General features: G+C 37.9%; 1 protein-coding gene across 1 annotated transcript in view; it reads right to left on the bottom strand.

Annotated features, from left to right (window-relative positions):
• The window catches only part of Pxn (Peroxidasin), a 296,390-nt gene that overhangs the window by 47,688 nt on the left and 222,424 nt on the right, over positions 1-26,278 (bottom strand). Inside the window, exons 10-14 of the mRNA XM_067156835.2 lie at positions 23,869-23,989; positions 9,975-10,130; positions 9,478-9,799; positions 6,174-6,295; positions 4,009-4,287 (exon numbers count right to left, since the gene is read on the bottom strand). Of these exons, the coding sequence (XP_067012936.2) occupies positions 4,009-4,287; positions 6,174-6,295; positions 9,478-9,799; positions 9,975-10,130; positions 23,869-23,989 (1,000 nt within the window). The remainder of the gene's footprint in view (positions 1-4,008; positions 4,288-6,173; positions 6,296-9,477; positions 9,800-9,974; positions 10,131-23,868; positions 23,990-26,278) is intronic.

The following is a 26,278-nucleotide window of genomic DNA, read 5'->3' as shown; positions in this document are numbered from 1 at the left end:
AAGAGGAGCATAGCAGATTAGTATAAAGTGGTGTTGGTGGTGGTGATTACTGTTTTAAGAGGAAGGTACAACTGGGCAACCATCCTCTTTATAACACTATTCAGAGAGAAAAACTGGAAGGGATCTAGCACTTCAAAAACTTAAAGTATCGGCCAAAGAAAGACAAGGGCCATGAAGGGTGTGAAAATGAAAGACTCCGTAGGATTCGCAAACCTAATACTGTTGAGGTCGGAAAAGAACAAGAGTTGACCAAGGGAGCCCGGCACAAGTAAGCAGAAGCAGTGCCAGGACTCAGCTAAGGGCCACGTGGTCACCAGTCCATGCTCACAAGTTGAGAACTCCTGGGGCCCCAAATGGTCGCCTCTTACAACAGGCAGGGGATACCGTGAATGTTATTCTACTGCCCCCACCCACAGACAGAACCCCATAATCACCAAAAGTCTCTGGAACTGTAGAAGGCCTAAAAAAACCAAACCCCATCACACTACAGCCCTTGAAGGGCCTTGGCCTACCAAGCGACCGCTGCTCAGCCCGAAGGCCTGCAGATTACGAGGTGTCATGTGGTCAGCACGACGAATCCTCTCGGCCGTTATTCTTGGCTTTCTAGACCGGGGCCACCGTCTCACCATCAGATAGCTCATCAATTCTAATCACGTAGGCTGAGTGGACTTCGAACCAGCCCTCAGGTCTAGGTAAAAATCCCTGACCTGGCTGGGAATTGAACCCGGGGCCTCCGGGTAAGAGGCAGGCACGCTACCCCTACATCACGGGTAGAAAGCCTAAAGGCGTATTCAAATTAAGGTACTGTTTCGATTCTTCATCGCCAGGATCTTCCTACACTGACCCACCATTGTTATGCATTCCTATCTCTCTATACACGACTTGGTTCGTTACTTGTTTTTCAAAATTCATTTTTACAATTTACTTTACATCGCATTGACACAGATAGGTCTTATGGCGATGATGGGATAGGAAAGGCCTAGGAGTGGGAAGGAAGCAGCCACAGTTTTAATTAAGGTACAGCCCCAGCATTTGCCTGGTGTGAAAATAGGAAACCATGGAAAACCATGTACAGGACTGCCGACCATGGGGTTGGAACCCGCTATCTCCCAAATGCATGCTGACAGCTGTGCACCCCTAACCACACGGCCAACTCACTGGGTATTTGTCTGGTCCTTTCCATGACATATCCACAGGTATTTTTGGCAACTGTGGGAGACAAAAAGGTAGCGGCTGGGACTTTTGTTAACTCCTTCGCCTTGGGTCTGCGTTGCGTGTGGGTGCTACCATAATGTGTGCTATGCCGTGGGTTTGCATTGCCTACGAGTAGTTCCACTATGTGAGGAACACTATGGGTCTATGTTGCCTGAGAGTAGTTCCACTAAGTGAGGAACACTATGGGTCAATGTTGCCTGAGAGTAGTTCCACTATGTGAGGAACACTATGGGTCTATGTTGCCTGAGAGTAGTTCCACTAAGTGAGGAACACTATGGGTCTATGTTGCCTGAGAGTAGTTCCACTATGTGAGGACCGCATTGGGTCTGCTTTGCTTGCGAGTGACATCGACAGTGAAGGAGTACAAACTCGGGCTTGTGCAGCTTTGCCTTTATTGCTTTGATTGTAGCCAAAGATGAAGGCAAACACAATCTCTTGCACATTATTGGAAACACAAAGATATTCTCTTTGCAATAGCACTGCTCTAAGTATTTATCCTCCTTGCGTGGCTGAAGTAGAGACCAAAGAATGATGCTAGCTGCTGTTTGTTTACACTATGGCTTCCTCACCGTGCACTGTTTCATGTTCTTTGCTAAATTATGATATGGAAAGAGAATTGTATCATCATAATTATTTATTTAGTGAAAGTGATAGTTCAAGTTAACTTAGTGATGATGAAAATATCAATCGTGATTAAGCTGACAGTGGTATTCTCTATTGTTTTACCATCAACAGGTGGTGGTGGTGGTGACGGGACCTCACACTACCGTAAATTGCCCCAAATTTGTAGTGTCTGTTATTATCCCCAATAAAATACAATTCACTAGGTAAGCAGGTTTGAAAATGGAAATTTCCAACAATTTTTCATAGCTGGACTTCTAAAAATTAATTTTTTTGAATGACTTTTATTTTACAAGATATTAGAATCATTCCTTATTGACGGTTTTCACTTTACAAAGGTGAAAAATGAGAGTATCCTCCTAATTCAATACAATAAATATTCCGTCATGAGATGGAGTAAACAAATTCAAACATGTTTCGGCTCGTTTGAGCCATCTTCAGTGAAAAATGAGGGGAGATTTGAAATAATTTAGTTTAGTTTAGTTTAGTTTAGTTTATTGCCTTTCTTATATGGCGGGGCTCAGGCTATGAAGCCTGCTATTATGCCAAACCATATTATACAACAGCTTTATAAAATCATTTTTACATGTATTTCTAAAAATCACTAAAAGTAATTTACTTAACCTCTAAAATTTCTATGCTTATTGATAATTAAGAGCTAATTATTAAATTTTACGTTGGTGAAATCTACTATTTACATATTTGAATACCACATTAAACATTTCCTTTTAAATAGCCTCGGATTGCCTATGCCTCTAATTTCAGCTGGGATTGAGTTCCAGGAACGTATGGTAGCAGGTATGAATGAGTTGTTGTACGAGTTACTGTGGTGAATGGGAATGGACAAGAGGGAACGTGTGGATGACCTTGAGGGAGCTCTAATAATATAAGTTGAAAAAATGCTAAAAAACATAATGAAGGAGCAAATGAAAAAACAAACTTCACTGAAGATGGCTCAAACGAGCCGAAACATTTGTTTACTTCGTCTAATGACGGAATATTTATTGTATTGAATTAGGAGGATACTCTCATTTTTCACCTTTGTAAAGTGACTTTTATTGTTTTAAGAACATTAATTTTCTATGTGTGTCTGTATTTCTTGTTTATTTACATGAGCTTGTAGGGCGCTGAGTTGAAAGCAAGGCAGTTGTGACTAAGACAGTGAAAGTGTTAAGGTACAGCATTGGCATTTATCTGATCTGAAAATGGGAAACTGCCTTGAAGGTTGGCAAGGTTGGAACGTTTAAATAGGAGAATTTACTTTCAGACTATGCATCTTTTTAGAATAGAAATAAACTTCAAAACAATCTGTTTCTCTGATAAGGGATGGTTACCTAGTTCCAGAGTAATTATCAGTAGCAGCGATTAGGGGGCGCAAGAGGGAGCAGATGCCCCCCCCCCCCCACTCCCACCACTTTGTGGAGAAAACATTTAATTTTTATTCCATTTTAGTTGGCTGAAACTAGGAATTAAATGAATTATTAAAACAAGCAATTTGTACAGCCCTGTTGCCTTATCGGCTAACTATTTCCTTTATTTTCTTTAATTGTTAACAAAATTATTAGCGGAAACATGTACAAGATGTCGCTCGTTGCGGCTAAACAATTTGTATAGCGTCACAGCAAGTAGTGGACTCTTTGCGTGTGATGTGTGGAAGGGAAGCAGGAGTATATATTTTTTTGGCAAGATAATGGACATGGAGGTTTACTCACTTGCCGTGCGCATTTGTAAGTCTGGCAGTCTCTTTAATGAATGTTAGATTTTTAGTGTGATTTCAAATGCTAAAAGATTCTTTATTTTCTAATCACACCATCCTTCTATTTAATTGTAATGCATGTGTAATATTGTTTCTTTGGTGAAAGTTTTATTGCAGAGAATTGAATCAAAATCTCAAAAAAATTATTACCGACTTAAGTTGGTAAACTGTCAACCTTAATCTCTCTGTCAAAATTTGCTCAGAGAACATAAAAAAACTTACCATTGTGTAGCTTTATTTTCAGTTTTGATATATACACTCCCCACTGCGCCCTCTATATCCCACAAATCCAGGTACATTTTGTTGTCTGTACTGCCCCCACCACCACCACTACTAATTCCCAATCGCTGCTACTGGCAATTACCATTATTTACGATATGTATGGAACATAATTTATTTAAAAAATAAGACTCTACCTGTTGTGAGATTCAGCTTCATGCCTGCTTCCACGTGTTTCCTGATGTTAATTAGCGTCCGCTCGTAGACTTCGGCCGACCAAGCAACGTCTCTAGCAGCCTGGTTGGGGAAGCGTAACAATCGGAAGAGTTCGCTTGGAGAGGCAGGTTTGGAGCTCGTTGCAGGATCTCGTGAAAATAATTTCCTGATAGTGTCGTTGACAGCTCTGTCGACTGCCGTGCTTGCCTCTTTGAATGCCACCCTTACAAAGCGATCACCAGGTCCCATCAGAGGCTCCTCTGTTTAACATGAAAAGTAGTCCTGTTACATAAAGTTAAAATACAGTATAAACCAGTTTGATAGAATTATACATCACTTAAGACTCTACAAACAAATTTCACATAGAGGGGCAGTATGAGGTAGTAACTGTTACTGTAAATTAATTGCAAATATACAAAATAGTATTGTCAAATACAAGCTCTTAACCATTCTTTTAACACGAGATATATCTAGCTATACTGGAATCACTACATGGTGAACACCATGGGTCTGTGTTGCCTGTGAGTGGTGCCATTATGTGAGGAACACAATGGATCTGTGTTACCTGTGAGTGGTGCCATTATGTGAGGAACACAATGGATCTGTGTTACCTGTGAGTGGTGCCATTTTGTGAGGAACACAATGGGTCTGTGGTGCCTGTGGGTGGTACCATTATGTGAGGAACACAATGGATCTGTGGTGCCTGTGAGTGGTGCCATTTTGTGAGGAACAAAATGGATCTGTGTTGCCTGTGAGTGGTGCCATTATGTGAGGAACACAATGGATCTGTGTTACCTGTGAGTGGTGCCATTTTGTGAGGAACAAAATGGATCTGTGTTGCCTGTGGGTGGTACCATTATGTGAGGAACACAATGGATCTGTGTTACCTGTGAGTGGTGCCATTATGTGAGGAACACAATGGATCTGTGTTACCTGTGAGTGGTGCCATTATGTGAGGAACACAATGGATCTGTGTTACCTGTGAGTGGTGCCATTTTGTGAGGAACAAAATGGATCTGTGTTGCCTGTGAGTGGTGCCATTATGTGAGGAACACAATGGATCTGTGTTACCTGTGAGTGGTGCCATTATGTGAGGAACACAATGGATCTGTGTTACCTGTGAGTGGTGCCATTATGTGAGGAACACAATGGATCTGTGTTACCTGTGAGTGGTGCCATTATGTGAGGAACACAATGGATCTGTGTTACCTGTGAGTGGTGCCATTTTGTGAGGAACAAAATGGATCTGTGTTGCCTGTGGGTGGTACCATTATGTATCTGATACACCATGGGTTTGCATTGCCTGTGATTAGTACCACCAGGTAAGTGGCACCATGAGTATACGTGGCCTGTGATTAGTCCCACTACGTAAGGAATACCATGGGGCTGTGTTACCTGTGAGTGGTGCCATTATGTGAGGAACACCATGGGTCTGTGTTACCTGTGAATGGGTGCCATTATGAAAGGAACACAATGGGTCTGTGGTGCCTGTGGGTGGTACCATTATGTGAGGAACACAATGGATCTGTGGTGCCTGTGGGTGGTACCATTATGTGTGTGATACATCATGGGTTTGCATTGCCTGTGATTAGTACCACCAGGTGAATGGAACCAAGAGTATATGTGGCCTGTGATTAATCTCACTATGTGAGGAATACCATAGGTCTGTGCTGTTTGTGAGTGTTGCACCTATGTGAGGAACACCATGGGTCTGTGTTGCCTGCAAGTGGTGCCATTATGTGTAACATACCATGGGTCTGTATTACCTGTGATTAGTACCACCATGCGAGGAACACCTTAAAAGATCAGATGTGAGTGCAACTTTGTGGTAAAAATCTTCAGGAGTCTGTCCATTTTTTAAGGACAAGATGTCACATGTCATTTTTATCTGTAAGTGAACGTGTTTTTCACTGTGCGTATGTACTAACATCTATGTGATATTTTTTATAAGGTCTTTTATTCATGTTTCCATTAATGATGTCCTGCTAGGGATGAAACTGTATTGTAAAGGTGGAATACGTGATCAGGATTGCTAAAGTGACAACCTCAAAATTGTTGTTTATGCACTTACAATAGTTTACCTCTGATGCCCAGAATTTCTTTCTAAAAATTGTATAATTACAAAATCTTTCTAAGGACAAATCACCTTTCACTGTTAATCTTCCTTGAGCTCTCGATCGTCCATTCTCATTCGTAGCAGAACACTCGTACACTCCAGCATCTTCTTGGGAGACATTTGAGATGTACAGACTTCCAAGCTTGGATAACCTAAAATCAAATATACATTTCATACGATTTGAATAAAAGCATGAACAAAGTTTTTGTAAATATTCAGCAACTCGCCAGGAAGTAGAACCAGGTTGGTACGATCTGGAGCACTAATCAACAGCCACACCTAATATGGAGATGAGCCGCCCACTATGGGTTCAGACACTCAAGAGGAGAGATCGCCAACAGGATGCAAAAAAGCTCTGCCTACTACCATCAAGTCAGAATCATTCTTCGGGATGCTAAGGTTTGAAAGAAAGCAAAAGTAGCAATGTTGAGCAGCTGTTTCATACCAATCTTGACCTATGGTTTTGTAGGTATCAGAGATGAAGTTCTTGAGGTCCATTATCCAGAAGACCAGGACAGACACACTAATAAATGAGCAGGTTAGGAAGGAAGCTGAGATAAAGACATCTCTACTAGACTGAGACGGCACATTCGAACTATTGTCATTTGGACATATGATGAGAAGGGAGCATATGAGAACTGCCTGGATGTATTTGGAAAATGCCTGATTGGAAGAATCAAAACCTTCTTCTAAACAACATGCCCAGTCTCCCAAATGATGGTGATCAATATCAACAGTGTTTTTCTATCTTCAGTAACATGGTAGAGTTGTTTCATGGTTTTTATTCCAGTCACGTCTTGAATGTTCTTGAGACATGATGTTTGACGTTTTCTTCTTTCTGCCTACTTCTCGCTGTTCTTCAATTTTTCTTTCTAAAATGAGGTGCCACATAACACAAACATGCCCCAGGTATGCAATTTTCCTGCATTTAATGGTGGTCAGCAGCTTTCTTGAGTGTGCTCTCTGCAATATCTGTTCATTAGAGACATGCTCTATCCAGGAGACTTTCAGTATTCTTCTATGAAACAACATATCCAGAGCTTCTAGCCTTTTTATGACAGTTGATTTCAAAGTCTAGGTTCGGTTCCATAACGCAAAATTGACCAAACATAACATTTAACCACACGCTGCCTCAGTTTTCAATTTAAGGCATTATCATACTGTAAAGCCCTCATTTTCTTGAAGGTTAATCTTGCTATTCCTATACGGGTCTTAATTTTGAGTCCTGAGTTTAAATAATCTGATATCGAATAACCAAAGTATTTTGTGACCTGTGCTGTGAGAGTTAATATATCGAGCCTACTTCAAGTAAATTCTGGATCATTTAAAAATTGTATTCAATTTTACCGTTGGCATTTGTGGGACTGTACTGCACATGTAGATTTTTCTAGGACTTGCACAAGACCCAAGCTTTGAGAAGTATCCAAGGACAAGATCACCAGTGTCTTATTAAAAATTGAAATTTGATTGGCTTCAAAAAAAAGGACTGAAAGGCAATTCCTGTGTGGTCATTGGTCATTAATTTTGCTCTGCTGTTTCCTGTTGCACCACCCAGTGGGGGCTACCTTCGGGAAGCACATCACAGGGTAAATTCATTCTATCTTCAGGATCAGCTCTGTGCTCCATGCAGAGCTCTGGTTCTCTTGAGGTAAGCAATCTTCAACTCCCTAATTTAATTTAATTTCAGTTTATTTCACATTTTAACTTGTTACAGGAGTTTACCCATTGATTTTATCAACATTGAATCGAAATAAATTTATGATGGGGTGAGGTGCTTTACACCCATCCTCAAGTTTGCACAAGGTAAGCTTTTCTAACAGTTTTGTACCTTACAATTAAATGGCTTACTAAGCTTGACTTCAGTAATTCAGATTCATTTTAAATTGTTTTGCTATGACCTGTATTTTTCTGTAGTGAAGGTGGTTGCTTCACATGTTAACTTGTAATCGATTAAGAATCTTTTCTTTGAATATAGACACACTCTATACAGTGGACCTATTTGCCTTCACACCTAAACTTCAAAAGGTATTTTCCTTCAAGACTAGTACCGGCAAGATTGTAAGACTGCAACTTAATTTCATCAGGGTTCGCATTTCTATTTTGTGTTTATGCTACTGGTAGTTAACCGTATTTCCTTTTCTTTGATGTTTTTTAAAAATAATAAATAGGTATTAATTAAATTATTCTTTGTTGAAGTTTTGGTTGCAAAAGTCTTTCAGTCCATAACCTCATGGGGTTCCTTCCACTATCCACAGCCTGCATTTGGTTGCCGTGTATTTAACTTAGTTTAATTTTGATGTTACAGTGTTTTAACATTTTTAAATGAGTGAAAACCTACAACCTGTTTTCCAGTCAATGACCAGGTCAGGGATGGGATGAATGAAAGCGAAGATAGGAATTATGCCGGCTGCCCAGGCCTGTCGCACTCCTCTGAGGCAATGATTAATGACTGACAGTGGAGAGTTTTGCTGGAATAAAAGATGACAGGGAAAACCGGAGTACCCAGAGAAAAACCTGCCCCGCCTGCACTTTGTCTAGCACAAATCTCACATGGTGTGACCGGGATTTGAACCATGGTATCCAGCAGTGAGAGGCCGGTGTGCTGCCGCCTGAACCATGGAGGCTTAACATTTTTTAACATTTATTTTAATGTTTACAATTTATTCCTTTTATAATTGTTGTATTAAGCATCCAATTGCTGCTACATATTTAAATGTATCAACTTGTTAGAATTGTTTTGACCTTTCAGTTTCAGAATAGCAGTCATTGCCCATTCATTTTGCTTTGCTGTTTCCTGTTGCACCACCCAGCATGGAAGCACGTTGCAGGGTAAATTCATTCTGTCTGCGGGATCATGTAGAGCAGATGTGTTGTCCAGGAGCTCTGGTTCTCTTAGGGTAAGCAATGTTAAATTCCCTAATGTAATTTAATTTCAGTTTATTTCAACTTGTAATCGATTAGGAATCATTTCTTTGAATATCAACACTCTCTGTGCAGTGGACCTATTTGCCTCCACACCTAAACTTCAAATGGTATTTTCCTTCAAGACTAGTAATGGCAAGATTGCAAGACCAACTTAATTTCATCAGGGTTCATATTTCTCTTTTGTGTTCATGTCTTCCTTGACTGAAATCTATTACAACCAGCTGGATGGATATGGTCAAGATTGACATTGCAGCTAGGGGAAGGACACTGGATGATGTCATGAAGAACAAGACGTTAGTAACAGTGGAACTATACACCAATGATGATGATGATGATGATGATGATGAGTCTGATCTACTTGGGGATAAAGAATACAGTACACAGTTATGGGTGCAGTTTATAAACTTACCTGAACCTCTTGGTAAGAGTGAGTGGCCTCCCATCCTTGTTCCAGCTGATGGTCGGACTGGGGTCACCTGCAGCCTTGCAGGGAATCTCTATAGTACTTCCGAGCGGAGCCTGCATGTTGTATGGCGAGACGACAAGGCGCGGGGCCAGACTACCATTACCGACTGCGCTGTCCTTCTGAACGACGTGCGGCACCACGTGTTGACCGTTGTCTCTCACGGTAAGATAGGCGCTAGTTTCCGTGAACCCAGCCTCGTTCTGAGCCCGACACACATACTGGCCAGAGTCTGACTCTTTGGCATGCTGGATGAGTAACTGTTGACCTGTAAAACACCAGTGAAATTATGGGATTTTGGGTTTGTGGTCAACAATGGGATTTGAATTGACAAGCCTACCAGTTACGCATCACTACTGACTTTCTCAGTAGTCACTGATGATTAATGGAACACTACACAATAGAAGAACATCAGAGATTTGCTGTCTCTAGGTAGCACTTACCTGCTCTTTCAATGGATACTCGTCCTCCTGAAGTTATGGAACGCCCATCCTTGAACCACGTGATTTCTGGTGAACCCTCAGCCACACATCGCATCTCTGCTAATCCACCGCTCTTCAGAGTCAAGTTCTCTGGCCGGGTTATGAAGCTAGGAGCAACTGTGACAACCGAAGAGGAATAAAACACATTTTGAATGGACATAAAACCAGAAAAAATAAACAAAGGAGTTGTTAAACAGTCTCCTACGAAAGCAGATAATTGAATGAATGAATACACATTTAGATACCATTAATTATATATTTTCATGCCTTTCAATAATCAGGTTACTATCATTTATGCCTATGAGCAAACTAATGCATTGTATTCTATAATATCAGTGCTCTATTTGTAGTTAACGCTGTGAATTCTTCTATACATACATTACTTTTCCTTCTGCTTTATTCAACCTATCCATTATCTTTTAGGTCTTCCTCAATCTCTCTCTTAAGCCCTATTGGTGTTCGGCCCTTCACAAAATTCTGAATTATTCACAACCAATCAGCCCGAGAACTTCTTTCTTCATTTATAAAGTTATAAGTATTTTACATAACTCTAACTAGATAACTATTCTTCTAATGTATACATTTTAGTTTCAAATTTATTTTCAAACATTCATCTAAATTTATTGATTACCCATATTAAAATGTTTAATTATATGGGATGTTTCTGAATTAGGCTGACATTTTTTTTGGGATTGAGTAGATAACTTTCTTTTAAACATTTTTTGTGAAGAAACCGATGGGCTGCAATGCTTTGTTTCAGCGCAAGAAGGTTTTATTTTGTGTTACATCGTTTGATCTTAAATGAAGGGATTAAATTAAATATTTATGTGAAAATTGTATAAATTTCACTCTTATATAAGCAAGAAAGAATTATTGTAATGTACAAAGAAGAAGAAAAAGAGGAAGAAGAATAAGAAGAAGTAGTGAACAGCATCACAGGGAGAATGATACGGATCACAGGAAGTGGATGAGTACCGTAAAATGGGGTAACTTCGGCCACTTTTTCGTATATTTTTAAAAATAAAATGTGAAATATTACCTCTAATTTTCTGAAAAATATAATATAAATTCTGCCATGTTTGTTCTTCATTTTTAAATACAAACATCATTCTAATTGTTATTCAGTAATGAATAATGATTATTGAAAGAGTGGCCGGAGTTACCCCATGTTTCGGGGTAACTTCGGCCGCCGTAAAAAATAACTCAAGAAACGAAATTTTCTTCGATGTAGTGTTACTTCAGCCACCGTGAATGTTTTTAAAAACTTGCAAAACGTCCAGTATCAACAATCACAAACAAATTAAAACGATTTATGGTGAAACAGATGTATAATGATCAAATTCATTTTTCCCCAAAGAAGAAACTATTTTATTTAGCCTAAGCGTACAAGCATTGTATGATATTACAAATTACATGTTGCATTGCATAAATATTTGTAATGGTACAAAAGATAATAAATAAAATATACGGAAATCATAAAGCCCGATTGTATGGAGAGAAAAGGCGCTCAGAAAAGAAGCAAACTTGTAGACTATCCTCCTAATACACTGTCTTCAAATTAGAAACTATCTGGGCTGTCAATCATGTTTTCTAAAATGTGTATCGTCCATGTCAACTGATATCCGTCTATTTATCATTGAAAATGGAAACTGTCTTTCCCCTCCCTGTCGAGATAAACTTCCCCGTTTATTGTTATTATGCCTTTATTAATCTCTTCTAAAGTGTTCTTGAAGTAAACAGGATTGTAATTACAATATCCGCGGCCGCGTAATGTTTTCATGTACGTTCTTGGGATGGTCGAAGTTACCCCGGAAGAGGATAATTTTTATCACAAAACTATTCCCTGCAAAACCTATTTGAATAAAATGCATCAAATTGTGTTGATCAGTTACCAGACAAACTTACATTTTGATCCCATAAACCAGTGGAATGGAGAATCGAATACTGGGGCGAGAGAACAGTTTGTTTTCTGTTGTTACCAGAGAAGACAATAGTCGGAGCTGCAGAAAAAATTGATTGACTCAACAATGAGCCCGCCAATGTTATTTGGACTACCGAGTGTTGATAGAGGATTCTATTGTATGTGCATTTTAGTTGTTGCAAGTGGTTTATCTTTTCCAGTATAGGAGGCAGGAGAAAATAAATGTTGCTATTCGTCAGTGGCCGAAGTTACCCTGTATGGCCGAAGTTACCCCACTTTACGGTAACTATTGACCTGAAAAACATCAATGGAACTATGTGATTTTGGGTCTGTGCTCAGTAGCCAATGATGACTAGCAGAACTTACAAAACATAGTACAATGGAAGGAAGAAAACAAACTTGCTTGCAGATGTTACCGAGTGCAGAAAGTAAACGAACTGAGTCAAAGAATGACATTGATATGATGGAATAAATATGCTAGGTAATAGCATTAATGACATAAACCTTTCTTGAATTGAAGCGGAGCATCAAAGCTTATGGGTTCCTTAACAAAAAGTTTCTGAAAGAAGGTAATCTATCCTATCCTAAAGTTTTTTGGCCTAACTTAGAAACACTCAAGAAAGGTCTAACAGTGAACAATGTGCGGTCTTCATTGTTCGAAATTTGAACATTACATTGGTTAATCTCTGCCTAAAAGAAGGGTGATCAACTGGCAATGATATCTTACTTACTACCAAATGATGAGCAAAGGCAGTTTTGTAGGCAGATGTGTGGTAAACAGTACTTCAGAAGAAGAATCACAACTGATTTACCTCTTTTCACAAATTGACAGAGAGCAACTGTATGTTTGTGTTATTAGTGGATAACTAGTTTATGTATGCTGTTGTCTATCAGCAACATAAATATGAACTCAATCTGTGCAAAAAATACTCTTTTAAAAACATCTTTTTACATTATCTCAAATGTTTTGTTTGGGCACTTTGCACATTTCTATATTTAAGGTATCCAATTCATCCTATCTGGAGTTGTAAAGCTGTATTTTGTACAAAGAATATTTTGTGATCTACCCAATTCATTACTACTTATCACAAGTCATTGGGTCATTGTTGGAAAGATAAATAAATGCCCTTGGATCTCAAAATTATGTGGCATGACATCTAGTCTAGGACAGACTCAATTCTGTATTTGAGATGCAGACCATACCTGAGGATGTTTGACCAATTGTGTCTGCTTGGGAAAATGTCAACAATGATTTGGCATTTTTGGGTTTATTAATCTATTCTGATTGCCATCTAACACACACACAAAAGAAAAAAAAAATACCAGCTTACCAGGCAGGGCAACCCTGGGTAATAACTTGGCCACCTCTATCATAAGAACAGATGCTGTTGATAGTCTCTCACAGCTCCTTCACCTATCCGCTGTTAAGTCTTCAAACTCTTGGCCATGTACTGTGTATTGTAGGGATATTTCTTCCTTGTGGGTCAACTCGTCTGACCATACCCATTGGGTCAGTGGTTAGTAGCCAATGATGACTAGCAGAACAAATACAATAGTTGTCAGGGTGTCAGGATAGTTCCCGCTGCCTTACATTGAGCTGTAGGGTTACTCTGTTACCGTAGCAGAATTTCTCTTGTCTAGAAAATGTTTTGATGTCACTACATTTCCTTACTCGGAGGCTGCTTTTTGTTCAGTCTCTAATGTGTCCTCAAATACTTTAAGACGAGGCTGTTCCCAGACAATTACATAAGCTGATTGAGAAAGCTCTAGTATAAGTAGAATTTTAACACTGTGCTATTTTACAGACCACAAGAAAAACCTTGATACACTACAATAATTAGTGAAGTTGTAAGAAATTACATTCCAATCATCCTGTAGAATATACGTGCAATGTTTCAGATCTCTAACCTATAGGAATGTTAGTGTAAATTTTTGGACTGAAAAATCTTGTGTAGGCAGACATATTAAGAGGCTATAACCTAGTCATTACTGACTTTTCTGTTTGACCATACTATTTGTGATTTAGCTGTGTCTTAATGACATCCATTAAAGTATTGCCATTCATTAAAACATGGCTATTATTGCAACAATCTATTTCGAACTAACCATATCCGATATTAATATTGTATGTGGAACGATTGTTGAGTCTTGGAAGCAGCAATCGTAGTGGTCTAAAATGGCAAGCATAAGTTGAGAGTGATACCGATGTCATATCACTAAAACTGCCAGAAACTGCGGCAGAAGCGTTGGTTTATTACCGCAAAAATCAACGAGGATGTATGAAAAATTCTATGCGCAGTTCATGGACCTCTGATCGTTTTTATCTTTATCATTTGTTTTTATGGTTGTAAATTGCCAAAAATGGCTGAAACATTTACCTTTAAAAAAATCTTAGTTCTTAAAGTTTATTTAAGACATGCTGTGTACTGACTAAGATGGAACCTTTTAGTAGGATATTTTCTTGTAAAACACACCCCTAGCAGGTGCATACTACAGTAAGTCTTTCAGGTGATGGCTAACAAAATGGTTGATGCTAATGTACATCATGCCTGCCATCTGTTGCAATATTCAAGAACAGGCTAAATCATCACCGTTTCGTTCTCCAAAAAGTAAGAAACAGTGGCAGCTCATGTTCTATTCAAATGGGTATGCAACATTTCTCTCCTTCGTACTCATGTTCTCTCTTTCTCTCTCTCTCTCTTTCAGATACACAAATGTGCACATAAACGGAATAGCAGACTTACGTTTCAATCAGCCGTTGACAACCCCCATCTGGCAAATTTATTTATTACCGGAAATGAAGGAAATGAGCACATGGCCAGGCATCAAGGCATGAAAGGCTGCACACCTACACACCATTCACTCAATTAGCCTGGTCTAGCAAGCCTGAGTAATGCACCTGACTGGGGGTGAGTGAGTAATTAGGGTCTCCAGGAAGTGCTGCAGCCTGGCGTTAGCCAGTGGTGCCGAAAGTTCTTTGGATAGTGTAGAAGTTTCTTACACACCACCCACTGCAACTTACAAAAGTGCAATGCTGGCAACTAAGAAACAATCACCAACATGGGGCTTCTCAGGATGTCTGCTTAGGTTGCATGTGTCAGGTTCTGAGATCACAATAATGCTAGCTGAAAATTTTTTAATTTAAAATTTCCAATAACAGACCAATAATATTGGAACTATGCATAGAACCTGTCGCAAATCTTCTCCTTTTCTCCAGAGACTGTCTTATCCCTGTTCCCCGGTAGCAGTTTCGGTTCCACAAAATCACAGTACAGCTCGCATGAAAGCATTATTTCCATTCTTCTAGGAAACAACATGCTCATGAGAGGTGACTGTAGCATAGTTTGTTTACATGATCAGAAACTCGTATTTTCTTGAACGTTCCTTACTTTAAAATAAATGCATGTTAACCAATACAGGTATGCTCTTGTGAGTATGCAAATAGCCAGATGAATGGAGGATATATTGTAAAAACTCAAAACCTAGACATTTAAGTATGGTCAAATAAAAGCAGTCATATGCATCTTGCCTATAATGGTAATTAAGAAGCTTGTATGAAAATTATGAAAACTTACTTACACTAATTTCATAAACATACTCCTGTCTTAATAAATGTCATTATAGGCTTGTTGTATAATATGCTATTAAGCAGTCACTGACATGGGGCTTCTCAGGATGTCTGCTTAGGTTGCATGTGTCAGGTTCTGAGATCACAAATAATGTGCTACATGAACAAAATCATGCATGCATGCTGTGCTGGGAGATCTACCTACAGTAAGATGCTATGTATCTGATTAATTATTACCTTCTGCATGTGATATGGTTTCTAAACAGGGGGGAAAATAGAGAGAAACAAATATTTAAATTAGTCAACACTCCAATAGATTAAATTAACAAAGCACTTCAAGACAAAACACACAAATATCATAGTATATTGTTATCAATAATTCTAAAGAAATAGGGAAGGAGTCCACATGTTACAAGGTAATGAATGCAAGAAAATAATAGGCAATGGAAAAAAAAGTACAAGACTACTCAACAGACTCCAAAATCTTTGTCGCAGCAAAATCTTATTCATTCAAACAAATATGGGATATTTTAAACTTTCTTCAGTTTGAGTTGCTAGAAGCACCCTGGCTTGTTTTGGGTTTCCATAGAGAGTTTGAGGCTGCATACCCTTTCTGAAATCACATGGTTTTTCAGAGGGAAATTCCAACCAAGGTTACTCTGGAATTCTAACCCTTGCTTAGGCAGCTAAAACACTGTGCTGATCACACCACCCATATCTGGTAATTAAAAGCAAAGTCAGGATGAAATAAAAGTTGCTCTCCTCAAGAATTTGTTCTCATTTTGCACAGATGTTTGTGCATAAACATATGCACAAATGCCATAACTCGAGAAACAAGAATTCCACGTGTAACTGGTGTAAGTTAACAACTATACTGTTCATGTTTATTGTCTTCCCCCCTCCCCAAAGTTGCACTGCTACTGAATATAGTGTTGGGATGAGTCTGTTATTAGTAACGAATTACCTATTCACCAAAGATCAAGATGTTTTTATGCTACAATGTTGGTGAAACACAATAAAAGCAAACGGCATCACATCAAGGAATAAAAAATTTGTACAAATGATTTGAGGAAACAGGTAATTTTATGGATCTATACCAGAGGTGCTCAACTGGGCCCCCATTGAGGCTAGCCCAGTGCGGCCGGGCAGCTCACGTAGCAAGCCTACATCACAGTGAAGCGAGAGAGTGAACATACTTGACAGGGAAGGCAGGAGTGACTTCTATTGTAATTATGAAGCTCTCCTCCGTCACTCAGCGAAATGTTGATCGGGGTACTGTATTTATGACTTAAATGTAAGTTATATGAATTGATTAAAATGCTCCACTGGGCGAGATGGCTGGTAGATAGTGGGTTCGAACCTCACTGTCGGCAGCCCTGAAGATGGTTTTCTGTGGTTTCCCATTTCCACACCAGGCAAATGCTGAGGCCGTACCTTAATTAAGGCCATGGCAGTCAGTTTTATTTTCTTATATTTATTCATTCAAACAAAAAAAACAGACATTATCATTTTTGTGTTACAATCTACAAAGGTTTAAGCATACAAGCTACAATTTACAATTCCTTGGATGGAAAATACAGTATTTCCATTTTATTTAAAAAATCATTAAGCAAAAAAAGTAATAAAATTACATAATTCAACAAGTTTACTGCTTGATTTTGCATAGTATTGTAGTGTTGTGTAACTTTTTCCGTTCACTGAATTTCTGAAAATGGTATTTAAAACTTATTAGGCATCCAGTGATAACAGCTAGTCTCTAAATGGTGAGGGAATTTCATCGTGAGTGAGGACATAGATGTTTACAATCCTAGATTAAAGTTCAACAATACCCTAACAACCGATTTTATTTCTGGTAAACATGATTCGATTGTTGGTGAGTTTAACAGATAATTTATAGCCAAACAACCACAAACCACAGCTTATCCACCTTAACTCCATATTATATTAGAAGTGTTTCTAAAGTACCTCTTAAAATGTAATAGTGAAAGTTGTAATTCATTATGAACATTATAAAAATATTTGAGGTTGTAGTCCTAATTCTTTATTGTATCTGGTCAAAATGCATAAACTGCATTGAGCATAAGGCTCAGAGTTGTGTCAATAGTCCATGCAAGTCTGACAGAAAGAGGCCTCTTGAGCAGTGGATTAATATTTTCACTGAAACCGAGATGATATTGAGCAACGTTTCTACAAACATTACATGAAGACAATCCTCAGGGTCATTTGAAATTTTTCTTGATCCTGACTTTGAAAATACTTCTATGAAGCATCGTTTAAGTTGAACAGCTAAGTAAATATGTAAATGTGTTTACTATGCTACTGAAAAGCCACATGAAGTCATCTCAGAAGACTCCTGGTGCTTGGGATGAAATTAGGAGAGGAGATGTCATATACCATTTTGACAATGGATGAATATCTGAACTAAAGATCATGTGCCGTATATTAGAATATGTGACAGTAATAATGAGCTTCAAATTCCCTGATAAAAGGTACTTGAGACTGACTGGTTAATGTAAGACAACATGTCTTGAGATTGAAGGATATTTAGAGTAATATATGCATTGTTTCAAATGCTACCATCTCGGTGCTTCGTAGATGTTAATTCGTTTGGTACAAAAATTGCCTGTAGGGGAGCAAATAATAATTTTCCAACTATTTTCTTGTCAAACAGGAGACAAATAGATCAGTTTTTAATATGATTAGAAAGCCATGCAAATCTATTACTTAAATCCTTCAGTCTAGAGAAGGTTATTATTCTTTTGTTCACATTAATATTGAATAAAAGAGATTTTGCTGCAAAATATCTTTTAAATTATTTATTAATAATGATTTATTAATTATTATTTTCAATGATAATTTCATGAAGAATTTAGATTATAAACATTAAAGAAAAACAATAATATCAAGAAGGAAGTAGATTTATATTAGATATTTTTAATGAGTAATGCCACATCAATGCACTTCCATGCTACAAGTAGAGAAATATTACATAAGTTTTCAAACTTCAGATTTTAGTTTAATTTTCTCTCTAATAATTGTTCTGTGTATTGTTTTCAATGTAGATGCTACATGAAAGGGTTCATTAGCCTCAGTGGCATATTCTAACCAATAAATTCAAAATTCAAATTCTCATTCATTAACTCTTGTTCCCTTGTGACCTTGGTGAGGCTCTTCTGTATCTTTTGCTGATACTGAAGGGTCTGATATCTTCCTTCTTCTCTTCTGGTTAAAGTTATGAAAGGATTATCTCCTAATTGTGCTAGTATTCTATTGCCCCCATGCACACGGTGTAGAAAATATTGTCGCAGGGATTATGAAATTTGTAAGAATGGTTGTACTAGTTTTTACTTCCCCTTAAAACAGTAATCGCCCTCACATAATAATTTCCCTTCTTAAGTACTGTACTTCCATTTATTGGAGGTACAGTACAGTTTTGCAGACTCGACCTATGAGTTATCTATCATATAGCCAGTACCTAACTCGAGTTATAAAAATGTTGAGTTTCAAAGGACTTGTGGATGTGTTATATAAAATTCACTTCAGGTTATTTTAAAATACTGAAATATTATAACTTCAATGTTACAATGTACAAGTACCAAGAATTGTCTGCACGCACTCAAAAGACAATGTTTGCCAGTACAATCAAATATACACTCAAGATCAGAGAATACATTTTCTCAAACAGTTGTTTTGAATAAACTGAATTTACTTTCAGAACACACAATAATTTAATAGAAATTTTGGCACAATGCACAAAAATGCAAGATTTGTCACAAAAACTTTTAATTCCACTATTTGTGAATTTTAATGTGGAGTGCATCATAACTGTGAATTTTTATATTATATCTAGATTGTTTTCAGCTCAGTACAATACAAGCTGTATCTTAAAAATGTCCGCTGAAGATGACTCGCAAATAAGGGCTGAAATGTATATTTTTAAGGTAAATTTGACATGAATTTGTAATCCCCTCAGGGAGGTTGAATAAGGTATTTAACAGGAGGAAGAAATAAAGGTTTATATTTCGTACAATTCAAAGTTAGATGCAAAAAGAAAATATGTAACCAAATCTAAAATAATTCTACATCCTTTGCATTTTTATTTACATTTTCCCCTTTATCACATTCAGTTTGATATCTGCAGTCACGTGTTTTGTTTTCTCTTCTTCTCACTCCACATTTTCACTGATAAAACAACATTGCGTTAAACATGTAAACTTTTTCACACTACGAATCACTTAAAAATAGCAACAGAAAGATTAACTGAAATAAATTTGTGCAAGTACTGCAAACCATTTAATCCTTATAATATATTTTTTTTCAGAGGAAAGTTTGTCTCATGTAAGGACTGGCTAAAATAGAAGGGAATTCAGTAAGTGAAGAGTAATTTGAGTGAACTGTCCCACATTCAAAAGCTATACTTGGGGATATGTAGGATTTTCCCTGTACAAGTCACTTGTCATTGCATGAAATGAATTTCATGGTTAAAAGCCTGTTTTTATGGTGATTAATTATATCTTATAAATATTTTGAGAGAAGTCCTCCTTTTTTAAACACTAAAAACAATGTATTCACTTATTTAAATACAATTATGTCAAGTGGAACATGTTTCATCTCTTCTTCTCAGACATTTCAGCTACTTAATGAGCGAGAAGAATTCCAAAAACACAGGAAAGATAATATACATTAAATAAAATTATATGACACAAGATGTCTGTCTGTCTTAAAAAAATTCACAATAAAAAAGTCTTAAAAAAACATAGTCTTGATGTTGAAGGACAGTCAAATAAGCCTATGTAGGGCAAATATTATATTAGCATAATTACACTTGAAGTAAAATTTATTATTTAAAACTTCCTTAAAAACTTGTGGTTAATGAGCGTAGATATTTTAAAATTACAATGGAATATTTTTAACCTGTGAGGGGTCACATCACTGTCTTTTAGACTGGGCGCATACGTATTTCATTCCTTCAAAATAGTTTCATGGTATAAACCTTCATACCTTCCTGTACCTTTTAATGCACTCGTCCATTACATGTGCTTATGTTTGCTGTTTCCCACTCTCATCAAAAGTCGGTCAGTGGAAAGCTTTTTGTGTAGGCCCGGTCATTTCCACCGTGCGCGACTCCTGGTGTTGCCTTATTACATGGTCCTTTACACTGTACGCGAACCCTGACGTTCCCCGTCCACAGTCTTTGTTGTCAGTATAGAAGTGTTTTGTGAGTTTCATGGATATATTTCTCCTCAATAATACAATGTGTTTTGCTACAAAAACTAGTATTTAGTTTCACGGTGGGATTGTCTAATAATATGATGTGTTCTGCTGTGTGTTTTGTTTCATGGATATATTTTTACTTAACAATACAATGCGTTTTGTGAGAAAATTGGTATTTTGTTTCATGGATAAATTTTGATTTATAATACAATGTGTTTTGCTATAAAAACTGGTATTTCATTTCATGGACATATTTTCCCTTGAAGATAGAATGCGTTTTACTACAATACTGGTACCGAGCTCGACAGCTGTAGTCGCTTAAGTGCGGCCAGTATCCAGTATTCGGGAGATAGTAGGTTCGAACCCCACTGTCGGGAGTGCTGAAGATGGTTTTCCGTGTTTTCCCATTTTCACACCAGGCAAATGCTAGGGCTGTACCTGACCCATCGTCGCCATAAGATCTATCTGTGCGGTGTGACATAAAGCAAAAAAAAAGAAAAAAAAGAAAACCAAACACAATACTGGTATTTTATACTCCCTGGTCAAATCGATTGCACGTAACCCAATATGTAACCTTTTTGATGCAATCCCTCATGGGTTATGTAAGCAATGCATTACATTTTTATGTAGCTGGTTGGACTGGGGTGAAGTCCTCTCAAAAAATTCAATGAAGGAAGTTCTTGAGTAATCAAACTGGCAAAAAGAACAACTTGAATGTACTCGTGAAAGATCCGTAATGTAGAATGATTTTTATTGCACGATGAAGGAGGAGTCTAAAAGAAAAGAAAGAGAGAATTTTGCATGCTCTACATGTCCTAGTTGACACAATTACTGTATATTTTAATAAGTGAATAAATTGTTTTTATTATTGAAGAAAATCAAAAGGTGGACTTTTCTAGAAATATTTATAAGATATAATCAAGTCAACAGGATTTGAGCAGCATGTCGGCCAGTCTACTGAAGTTCATCTTGAAAAGCAGAATATTTACACGCCTGCCATTCCGTTCTACAAAAATAAATACCAGCTGAATGAAGTAGAGATTATCGGCCTAATGATTGGTGCTCGTGGGACAATATCTGCCTTGTTCATAGAATTCTGGAAGAAATTCGACCTGCCTATGAACAGCATTGAAAGAATAGTAACCACCACCATACGTGGATCTGTACACATCCTGAAATCTCACCTGTTCGGACCTCCATAATCTAAAAAAATCCATATAATTGCTATCGTTCTATGTGATGAAACATTGTCTATCCTGATATGCTTTACTGTGTCCATTGTGGCAACCCGTAATTGCGCAAAGTCATTGATTCGTTCAATAAATATATTTCTTATACGTTAGAGAATGTTACAAAATTTACTGCCCCTAGCCTACCGCTCTACCAGTGTAATTAGAGTTGTAAAATTATAGGACTAATTTCATGATTTATCCACTGTGAAAAAAAAAAAAAATCAGATACAGAGTTTTACAGAATGTTAATTTACTGAGAGTTGAGCTTCCAGTGACTCTACTGTATTGGGAAAACCTAATTTTAATTCTTCTTAATCCTACTTGTTCCCTCAAGTTATTACTACGTAACTTGGAATAAATAAGTGGATAAATAAATGATAAAACGTACAAACAGTTAAGAGAAGTCAATTATCATTTTCCACATATAAACACATTACTCTCTCTATTCTAATAGAAGACATGAAGAGGAAACAATTGAAATTCCTGAGGACTGGAAGATGGGCATTATTGTACCTCTGTTCAAGAAAGGAAGCCAACGAAAATGTACTAATTACCGTGGTATCACACTACTGTCTCATGTCCTGAAAATATTGGAAAAAATAATAGAGACCAGAATCAGAGATATTGTTGAACCAATTTTGGAAGAAGAGCAGTATGGTTTCAGACCAGGAAGGTCAACTACAGACCTTATATTTGCAATTAGGATGCTAATGGAAAAATACTGGGAGAAGAACAAGCCTTTATTTCTAATATTTTTGGACATTGAGAAAGCATACGATAGTGTACCAAGGGAAAGAATTTGGCAATGCATGAAAGAACTTCAAGTGCAAGACAGCCTCATAGACAAAGTGAAAATGTTGTATAGTGGGAATAGAAGCTGTATTCAAGTAGGATGTGGTTTGTCAGACTAGTTTGAAACAAAGAGAGGAGTGCAGCAGGGCAGCTCATTGTCACCACTTCTATTTATTATTGGGATGGATGTAGTAATGAAATCTATTAAAAGGAAAGAACATGGAGATATCAAAGCCTTCACATTTGCAGATGATGTTGCGATCTGGAGTGACTCAGAAGAGGAACTGGGAGAGAGAATACAAAGCTGGAATGAGGAGTTTAAGAAATATGGTTTAAACATCAGCAAGACCAAGACAGTGTTGATGAAAGTGTATGGGGAAGGAGCAGAACCAATAGTCATGTTAAATGAAGCTCAACTGGACAGCGTCCCAGTTTTCAAATACTTGGGTAGCATTATATCAAATGACAATCTGGCAAAACATGAGGTGAACAATCAAATCAATAAGGCAACACAATTTTACCACCAGGTAAGATGCCTGTTGTGGGATGAGCAAATACCCATGAAAACAAAAATGACATTGTACAAGTCCTATTATACACCAATTCTTACGTATAGTCTCGAAACCACAACACTGACCAATAGAGATAATTCCAAACTCCAGGCAGCTGAAATGAAATTCCTACGCACTATGATCCAGAAAACTAGGAAAGACAAGATTAGGAATGAGAAAATTAAAGAAGAAGTAGGAATAGATGATTCTCTCCTCAATAAGATTCAGAAATCAAGACTGAAGTGGTTTGGTCACATGAAGAGGATGCCAGTAAACAGACTGCAAGGAAGGAATTTGACAGAAAGGTAGAAGGAAGACGACCCGTGGGAAGGCCACGAAGGAAATGGATAGATTTAGTTAAGAGCGATGTACTGCTGAGAGGTCATGATTGGGACAAGTTGGTGGAGGAAGAATGGTACAAGGACAGGATGAGATGGAGGAGGCTCATATACCACACCCGGGAAACTGGAGATGGTTTAGGATGATGATGATGTAGAAAACAGTATTAACAGAGAAGACACAAAGATTTTAAGACAACACTTTAGTTGATGAAACTGTCAAAACCATTATCCCTTACCATTTACTCGAACTTGTGCCACAGATGATATTCTCCCCACAAAATTGGCAGCAGTACATTTATACGTCCCTCCATCCTCTCGTTGGATGTCTGTGATTGTAAGAGTTCCATCTGCACCAATCTATAAAAGAACAGAAGAAATGTTATGCAGCTTGACTACAGCTCCAGGTAGCAAATTACAAGAAATGATTACACTATCATTTGGTACATGATTGATGAGGAATTTATTTTGGATAATATTGGTCAACAGAAAGCTTCTCAAATGTCTATGTGGAAGATGAGATCTGAACACCATTGGATGACACCATCAGAAAATCTAGCTGTCGGTTTCACTGAAGAATGACCTATATGGAAAACACTAAATAGCTCAGATCAGGAGTAGCAAGGTCAAAAGATAATTTGCAGAAATGGGGTTACACAACGTCATCAATCATTCGTGACTGTGGAATTCAACGAACTATGGAACACTTATACCAATGTAGACTATGTCCTGCAAGATGTAGCATTCATGATCTGATGTCTGCAAGCTCTGATTGCTAAATACGGTATTGGGCTAAAGTTATTTAAATTGTTATCTTTGTCTTTTGCCGGCTCCGTGGTGTAAGGGTTGTGTGCCTGCCTCTTACCCGGAGGCCCCGGGTTTGATTTTCCACCAGGCCAGGGACTTTTACCTGGACCTGAGGGCTGGTTTGAGGTCCACTCAGCCTACGTGATTAGAATTGAGGACCTATCTGACGGTGAGATAGCGGCCCCGGTCTAGAAAGCCAAGAATAATGGCCGAGAGGATCCGTTGTGCTGACCACATGGCACCTCGTAATCTGCAGGCCTTCAGGCTGAGCAGAGGTTGCTTCATAGGCCAAGGCCCTTCAAGGGCTGTAGTGACATGGGGGGGGGGAAGGATCTTTGTCTTTTATCTCCTCTGTCGTAATTGTATGTAAATATTATTATCTATTATGTATGATGTGATGTTTTTGAAACAAACAAACAAACAAACAAACAAACAAACAAACAAACAAACAAACAAACAAACAAACAAACAAACAAACAAACAAACAAACAAACAAACAAACAAACAAACAAACAAACAAACAAACACAAGTGCATTAATTAATTAATTTAGTAAACTGAATTATAACAGCATGGTGTGGTGGTTCTGAGTTGACACTGACTAGGTGACCTGCGTGTTTGTGAGGATGAGTCTCTACCTGAGATGAATTGTAATATTGAGGACAGCACAAACACCCTAACCCTGACCCACAGGGATTAACCAATGAAAGTTAAAATCCCCGACCCAGCCGGGAATCGGATCTGCAGTTCCTTGAATCAAAGGCCAGCATTTTAATTATTTAACCGTCCAGCAGGACAGTAAATTGAAATATAGGAAGATAAGAACATGTAGGAATGACTGTAATGAAAGTAAAATCCACTGTTCTAGTCCTTCAGACCAGCAACTCAATGGTGAAAACATCCTAGGGATATGAGCTACGAATTTTAGGTAAATAAAATATAATAAAGTATAAGAATATTTTCTTTATTTATTCCTAAAAATTACGATCCTTTTCTTAATCATCGTTATGCGGTCGATTAGATTAGTATTTTGCCTTTTTCTACCACTACAAGCGCTAATGCGAGTCAATGCATTGTTTTGGTAAGCACCACTACGAGCGCTAATGTAAGTCAATGCATCGTTTCACTTAAGCCCTTATAAGTACAGTTGGTGTGGACGTTTTTCAAAAATCAAATAATGCCTGAGGGTATTAAACCAAGGAAAGTAGGGAAAGTAAAGAAACAAGCACTTTTAGGCTGCTTTTCACAAACTGCATTCAGGCCGGGAGTGATTTTTGAAATTTTTTTTTTTAGTTTGATAGAGCTGTCCAAGACTCTTAATTTGAAACCTTTCTGGGCCTTTTAGCTCTTCAACGTTTGGCACAATTGAGGATGTTTTCAACATTTAAAATTATAAAACATATTTCACACAAAATATTGCCTGTCTGATGAAAAGACAAGGACTGTCTCTTTATCAGTGGTGACACTGTTGGATGCATACAGGGAAATGGAACCAGTATTTCACTTCTATACACAATTCAGGTTGATACTCAACCTTACGTGAATTTGTCCATCCGATGCTCCGTGTGTGAAGAATTATGTCGTCTGTGAGGGACCGGTCGAAAGTGCATCAGAGTCCCAGTAACGTGAAGGTGATTGTAATTCTGGCGTAAGACTGTGACGGTATTATCTGCAGCAATGACAGACATAAATGCACAGTATTACTGTTCATTTCAGGGAGATTATCTGTGACAACACTTTTTGCCTCTGCCTCTGAAGGTGGCTGGTTTATATGCTAGATGGGGTTTGGAAGCATCTATCATCCTCATACTTTCCAAACTTAATCCATATGGTTTTGGTTTGA

This window comes from Anabrus simplex, chromosome 12, assembly GCF_040414725.1.
Source record: "Anabrus simplex isolate iqAnaSimp1 chromosome 12, ASM4041472v1, whole genome shotgun sequence".
In the NCBI taxonomy this organism is placed as follows: domain Eukaryota; kingdom Metazoa; phylum Arthropoda; class Insecta; order Orthoptera; family Tettigoniidae; genus Anabrus; species Anabrus simplex.
This window is presented reverse-complemented; position numbering and strand designations above follow the sequence as displayed.